The 7,751-nt window shown below is 40.3% G+C and overlaps 1 protein-coding gene across 11 annotated transcripts in view; it reads right to left on the bottom strand.

The window, feature by feature from the left end:
- Window positions 1-5,366: 5,366 nt before the first annotated feature.
- Window positions 5,367-7,751, bottom strand: part of CREM (cAMP responsive element modulator) — an 81,015-nt gene continuing 78,630 nt past the window's right edge. For 10 of the 11 annotated variants that reach the window (XM_074946216.1, XM_074946225.1, XM_074946215.1 and 7 more), the window contains one exon: window positions 6,257-6,809. In XM_074946216.1, the coding sequence (XP_074802317.1) occupies window positions 6,665-6,809 (145 nt within the window). In that variant the 3' untranslated portion in view covers window positions 6,257-6,664. Of the gene's footprint in view, window positions 6,810-7,751 lie in introns of all 11 variants that reach the window. The other variant, XM_074946218.1, reaches the window with a different exon arrangement.

The following is a 7,751-nucleotide window of genomic DNA, read 5'->3' as shown; positions in this document are numbered from 1 at the left end:
GCTTTCATGGAGGTGGGAGCCCAGGACAGACAACATGGAGAAACTCGGAAGCGCTGCAATAGCGGGAGAGCAGAGTTGGCAGTGGAAGCTGTGCTGCTCGGTTCACGATGGCCAAGCAGAGTTGGCAGCGGAAGCGTTCGATGAGGAAGAGAAAGAGTAGATAGTAGAGATTACATGGGAAGATGAAAGGAAATGAGAGGTGGATTCATAGTAGCAGGAGAGCAGCGGTGCACCATCTGCTGAAAGCAGTATGGTGTCTGCACGCCAAAAAGGCACGAAACGATTGTCTGCCATAGCTTTCGCGAAGGGAGGAGCGACTCATGACACACACCCAGAAACACCCACGAGAATGTTTTTGCCCCATCATGCACTGGGAGCTTAACCCAGAATTCCAATGGGCAGCTGCAGGAACTGTGGGATAGCTACCCACAGTGCACCACTCCAACATTCGATGATAGCCTTGGTACTGTGGATGCACTCCGCCAAATTCACACGCTTTAGTGGGGACACAGAGACTGAATGTATAAAATAGCTTCTGAAAATCTGAATAATTTCAAAATAATTTCATACTGTAGACATACCCAAAGAGTTCTCACCACATGCAAAAGCTATATAAGACAAGTGAGTGACATCATCTGGGTTCTTCACTGACTCCCCACCCAAGAAGGCTCCTGGAAACACCTGAGGAACACAGAGTGAACTGGGGGAAGTGCTGGACCGAGACTAAAGGGATTTTTAGCCTGTGAATGAAACACCTGGGCATTCCAAGCTGTAAGCAAATGCAGCTTGCCCCTTAAGAATCTGCAGCCTGCTTGTATCATCACTTAGGGTGAGACTTTGCTATTCATTTCCAATCTATATAGTATATTAAGCTCAGTTTGCAGTTTTTTTATTTGCTAGGTAATCTGCTTTGATCTGTTTGCTATCCCTTATAATCACTTAAAATTTATCTTTTATAGTTAGTACATTTATTTTTACTTTGTCTAAAACCAGTGTGTGGGAATCAGAACTCAGGTTGGAAAGTTGTCACATATTCCTCTCCACATTGAGGAAGGAGGTGAATTTCATGATCTTACACTGTACAGTTCCCTGTGCAGGAAAAGCTGGTATAATTTGGGTTTACACTCCAGAGAGGGTGTATGCCTGAGTAGCTGTGAAGTTCCCTAGCTGGAGCCTTCCTAGGCAGGGGCTGGTCATAGTGTTTGCATGTAACTGCAGCTGGGTGTGTCCCTAGCTGTATGTGTGCTGGTGAAAGTGCAGGCTGGAGCCTGGTGTGGGCTGGGCAGCTTGTCACAGCAGTACTGTATAAAGGGAGCCCAGACTGGTGGGTCAGGAGGCTCAGTGGTACCCCTGGGGGGGAACCTGTCACACCTCCTTTGGGATACCTGATGCTTGGAGACACGGTGCTTTGCACATCATCACTGTGGTGACCACAGACCTCACCACTATGTCAGAGGTATCCATTACAGCTTGCAGTGCCATCTTGGCTACTAGTTGACCTTCCTTTATTGTGTCTCTTAGCTCCTTTCTGCTATCTTGCAGGAGCTTTGCAAGGAGGGGTTTCACCCTTGGATAATAAGGCCTGTCAGTTGGCCATATGCAGCTGCTGGGAGGTACAGGAATATGACTTTCTCCCAGACACATCAAGTACTTTTAGGTCTTTTGGGATACGTTTGCTCAAATTTGATTTCCTGTACCACCAATATGACTAAGGAGCCTGGGGTGTGGTGGGAACAGAAGTTCTCAAAACCCAATGGAGGTAATTGGTATCTGTTCTCAACCCATTTCACAGTAGGTGTTTCCATGGGAGATGTCAGCCACAGAGCCTTGGCTGGGTCCAGTAATCCCCTTATAAGGAGAGTGATCCTGGCTGGACCAAAAGCTGACAGGATGTTGAATAGCTTATGGGATTTTTCTGATATCTGCCATCTCTATCTCCAGAGTTTTGGCAATCTGCTCAAGGAATTCCTAGAATGACTGCAAAAATGGACAAGGCTTGAAGCCTGTAGGTTTCAAGTCTGCAATATTAAGGAGACCTGTGCAGGGCGAGGATCAATATAGGGAGTGTGTCAATACAGGAGAGTCTGTATAGGGAGGTCTAGCTTTTGGTTCTCAGACTCAAGATGGGTCAATATGATCACAGCCATCAAAGATTAAGGTAATCAAAGATGTTTTCAAGAACTTCAGAAGGTTTGCATAAGATTTAGTCAAAGCTAAGAACTAGCAGGTCTGAAATTGTCCAGGTTCTGCCCCACTGCTGGGGAGGTGGGGGGGAAAAGAAGGAACTGAGGGAGGGTCATAGTTGTTCTTGCCCTTTATGCATTCACACAGGAGCACAGTGCACATGCATGGCCTACTCAAAAATTTCCAGACACATGCACACCTACAGTGGGATCCACATTGACACCTATTTGAAGACTTTTTTTTTTTCATGTCACCAAAACAGGCTGCATGAAACTCCCAGACAGTAATCTAAAGCTACATGGGCTGCAGTAATATAAAATGTATTAAGAATAGAAAGAGAGTCAGATTAAAACAAAATGGCATTCATAACATGAATTAATAGTCTTACCCTCTTCAAAAACTATTTCAAATAGGTCCATTCCATGTCATTACAGAGAATAACAAATCTTTTCCTTTCCTCAGGAATGTCCATCTTGTCCCTTGACTCTCTTTCTATTCTATTCACTCTACTCTTTGGCCAGGTAGCATGTTAGAGAAGCTGCCTTTTATCTTAGGTGTCTCATACCATTCCTTCCTTTTTGCTTTGTCCTTCTGGGATGCCTCAGTTGTACCTTGATCAGTCCCCCTGTAACCTCCTCCACAAATATATTTACATAAATGTAATCATGGAGAAGTATATGACAGTCTCTTATGAAATGTTCATTATATGTGTCCTGAATCCATTCAGGATTGGATTTGCTGTTTTGAATAGTCAGTTTGTGGTTCCTGTTTTTTCTTTATCACCTCGACAACCCAGATTCCTTCTGTGGGAGCATATACATATAGTTCTCTCCAGTCCCATCCTTGCATCTTATTTCCAAATAAGCATTTCCCTTCTCCAACAGTCATAGGATCTTTGTTCTCTCTTAGCAACCATATATTTGCATGTTAATTGTCCTAGTCAGAGGTGTTAATCTGAAACTGGCTCATTCTGTCTTTAAAAGTACAGGGCTAATATTTTTGTAATTCTCAATTAACGTTAATTCTGTGTTATACCAATCCAAATTACAGGACGTTTCTCCATTTTTCTAATCTCTTTCAGTTAGAAGAACCAGTCTTTTTGCCAAGTGGATTTTTCTGAAGGTATAAAAATATGATACCTTTCATTGCTGCAGATAAGTAAATAAATAATCTCTAAACGAGAGTTTTTCAAAAGGATAACCACCTATCAGGAAATCCTTTAGGTTTAGCTTCCATTGTTTACCGAAAAATTTTCCCTGTGGAAGAATGAATTTTTAATTACAGAACATATAATAAATGTGTCTTCTAGAACCTTGAACAAAGGAGGGCCCATAGTACAAGCTGTACCGACTTGGAACAGACATGGAATCCATTTGTTCCAGTTTCCAACAGTAGCCAACACCAGATGCTTCAAAGACTGGCATAACCACACAATGCAATTAATTTTGCAATACTATACAGTGAAGGGAGGGAGCTCTTCCAGACCCAGCAGGTGATCAGTTTATGCTTTGAGCACAACCTTTATAATTTTATGCCAACCATCTTAATTGCAGATGTTATGAAAGCACAATAAAATATATTGTCATAGAAAAAGAAAGTGAACTTAAAGTTACTCTTTAGGAATCCTACTACTTTAGTCATTGCCTACACAGTCTGTTATGAGCTCTAAGGCTTGCCCCAGGTCAGCAGGGAGGACTGTACACATTAAGACTGAAGCATGTTGCTGAGTATGGCTCTTCTGAGAACAAGGTCCACTGGAAAGGACATGGAATCAAGAGCTAATTGACCTGTAGCTCATGACTACACTAGAACACAGAATTTGTTTAAGACGGGGGGATGGAATTTAGGAATATAAAAATTTCAGTCCTTCTACTGAGAAGAAACTCGGTATTTGCATTTCAGGGACTTTGAAGTATCAGTTTTGCTGATCCCATTCATGATTTATGTTTTCCATTATAGTAGTGTGCACTGGGAAAATACAGTGGAATGGAAATTTCTTCTCCCAAAAACACAACCTTGTAGTTACTCAACACTGGCTTCTAAACCCAAAGAAATCAAGGCCCTGAGAATTAAGGCCTCTGATGTATCTGCCTGGGCTATCCCATTCTCTGAAGTCTAGCTGATCAGGTTGCATAAATACTTAATCCAAAGTTTTGGAGCAGAGGGAAACAAACCCATAGTTGGGACCCTCCTTCCAGAGGGTGTTGTGGTATCCTCTCGCACTGAGGATATCTCTCCGGGGAGGAAACTCCAGTTATTAGGAAGAGACAGATAATAGTTATGGGGGATTCAATCATTAGAAACGTAGATAGCTGGGTTTGTGATGACCAGGAGACCTGCATGGTGACTTGCCTGTCTGGTGCAAAGGTTGCGGATCTCCTGAGACATCTAGATAGACTTATATGTAGTGCTTGGGAGGAATCGGTGGTTGTGGTACATATAGGAATCAATGACATAGGGAAGGATAGGAACTCTTTGCCAGAGGATGTTGTGAAGGCCAAGACTATAACAGGGTTCAAAAAAGAACTAGATACATTCATGGAGGATAGGTCCATCAATGGCTATTAGCCAGGATGGGCAGGGATGGTGTCCCTACTTCTGTTTGCCAGAAGCTGGGAATGGGCAACAGTGGATGGATCACTTGATGATTACCTATTCTGTTCATTCCCTCTTGAACACCTGCATTGGCTACTGTCAGAAGACAGGACACTGGGCTAGATGGACCTTTGGTCTGACCCAGTATGGCCGTTCTTATGTTCTCCCTACTTTCAGTCCTTGCATGAAATCCTGAGCCCCCTGAAGTCAATGGGAGTTTTGTCATTTACTTGAATGCGGGGGGTGGGGCAGTTTTACTCACAACTTGGATCTGACACTGAACAATTGGATCACTCCCACAAGTCTCCATTTTATAAAATCGTTATGTAAACATGTAATAATTTAAGCATTATTTTCCACCAAGGCACAATAGAAAGTTGAGTTTACCAGAAATTTCAACCAATTTGGAGTGGATTTATTTTAAAAAACATTCAGCTCTCACTTAAAGGCCATTGTGGAACACCATAAGCCAGCAGAGAGCTAGTGTTGGTTTGAGAGCCTCCCTGCCCCCCCCCCCCCAAAAAAAAAACTTCAGTCCCTTTTGCCATCTCATAGAAAAAACAAAAAGGATTCCACTTTCTCAGCCCCCATTATAATGAACATCTTGGTCCTGTTCAGAACACTGATCTGTTAGCATTCAGGATGCAAAGTCAATTCTGATACATAATCCACTAATACATCAGATATTTTGTATAATGCTTGAAGTATAAGTAACAAGGAGCCATCTAACAGATATTTGGAACTTCATCCAGGTGTTTAAAATATTTATATTATAATATTGAAGAGCTTGCTTAAGTTATATAAAGTTTATACTAAAACCTTCTCCAAGGTATTTTTCATATCTCACCATCGGATTAAAAACAGTTTAAATGTGCCAGATGTTTAAATGAACAACAAATGCTACAAAGGGTAAACAACATGGTTCTATTAAAAACTGTCTTCAACCATGGCACTCAGTGACAGCAATACAATATTTTCTTGGCAAAGCAACTAAGAAAAATAGGCCATAAATTAATTTATAGTCTAGTATTCTAATACACTTGTGTAATCATAACATACTTTATATAAACTCTTTCCTGAGATACTTTGGGTAGTTTAATTTTGTTGTATTACTGGATGCATTATCTTTGATGATTCACTTTAAAACACCTGTACAATATTTTTGTGTGTAGGACACTATCAATAACACATAAAAAGTAGTAAATGCAAATATAGGGCAATGGAACAGCTCTTATAAATGTTGCACTTTTAACCATGTTACACACACTTGAACATTTGTCTCCTTTGGAAAAAAAAATGAGGTTACATCTAAGAATCTACAAAATGCAAAAAAGTATTTCAGGAATGTTAGGGGTTGGAGAATAAGATAAATGACACAAAGAAAAAGTCGTAATTCTTATTGGCTAGGTGTTGTCTTCAAAAGCAACTGGACATGTTGTAATCAGTTCACAGCATAATAAATATTTCTACTAATCTGTTTTGGAAGAACAAATGTCTTTTAGGGTTTCAAGCTCCTCTATAAGTTTCTTGTTCTGAACTTCTAGCACTGCAACACGACTCTCCAGACATTTTATGTATTCTTTCTTCCGACGTCGACATTCTTTAGCAGCTTCCCTGCAAAAAGCAGAAGTAAAGAGTGCAAACAAAAACGCCATTTGCAGCTATTAGAAAATGCAGATTGAAGAAAGCTCAATATAGTATGGAGACCATGACAGCATTCCAAATTTTGGAACAATTTCCCAAATCAGTCTGAAAACACTAAGCAAAACTGGGTTCACAAGGGTCACAAGTGTCCCTTCCTCAAATTCACATGGCAATCTGTAGAATTGCTTCATCTCATGACTTGATTAAAGTTCATAGTAAACAAGGTCCAAGTCAAAGACAGTTATTCTGCTTTATGGCAATAAAGATCTTTGAGGGCCTTGAGTTCCTCAATCAGTGTCTTGTTTTGGTTTTCAAGCACAGCCACACGATTTTCAAGACATTTGACATACTCCTTCTTCTTTCTGCGACATTCTCGAGCAGCTTCCCTAGAACCAACACAAGGCAAATGACTACAGGAACAGCCACAACACGGCAAAGACTGGATAAGTGAAATTACCTGAAATCCCTACAATTCCACAATAAATCAATCATACGTCAGACACAAAGAAAGCTAAGCAATAATTGTAGACAATTGCACGATTAAACAGCAACTTAAGACAACAGGAACAGCTTGTTAATTAATATAGTTTGCTCAGCTTTTACAGTACGATGAATGAACTTTTACTCACATGAACCCAGACACATACAGTGGGGACAATAATCAGATGTTAATGAACTGCCTTCAACTGCACTGTTATGATTTAATTACTGCCTTCATTTCTGAAAACAGCATTTTTTTGTTCCCATTACATCCCATGTTGATGTGCTTACGCAGGTATTCGGGGCATCATATTCTGCAATCAAAAAATTTAACTCCAAAAATGTTACAGAATTACCTTTCAAAACACTTAATGTAGAAGCACCAGATTACATGCCAAGTTTCAATTTAATGTAACCTTGACCTTACTTTTGCAAAACTATTGGTTAGGGTTAGTTATAATTCAACATGGGCATAACTGTTTTCTTTAAAAACATTCACTTGTACTCAGAGTTCTGATTCTTCTTTTTATGCAAAGACAACCACCCTTTTCACAAATCTATTCAAAATTCTGTTACATAAAAGTTAAGCAGTTTGGGAAGGATTTTCAAAAGCACTTGAGTTACCACCCAACTTCGTTGGATATTTAAGCACATCTGAGAATCCCACCCCTTAATATTTACAGGGATGATGTTATAAATTGTCATCATATATTAAGAAAAATGCTTTCCTGCATTCTCTGAAGAGGGTGTGAAACTAGTTCAGAAACTGAAGAGAAAAGAATTAAAAAGAAAAGGAAGCAGTATGAAAACACGACAATCGTGATAGAGTGATTTAAAACGAAGATAGG

The sequence above is a fragment of the Natator depressus genome, chromosome 2 (assembly GCF_965152275.1).
Source record: "Natator depressus isolate rNatDep1 chromosome 2, rNatDep2.hap1, whole genome shotgun sequence".
Classification (NCBI taxonomy): Eukaryota; Metazoa; Chordata; order Testudines; family Cheloniidae; genus Natator; species Natator depressus.
This window is presented reverse-complemented; position numbering and strand designations above follow the sequence as displayed.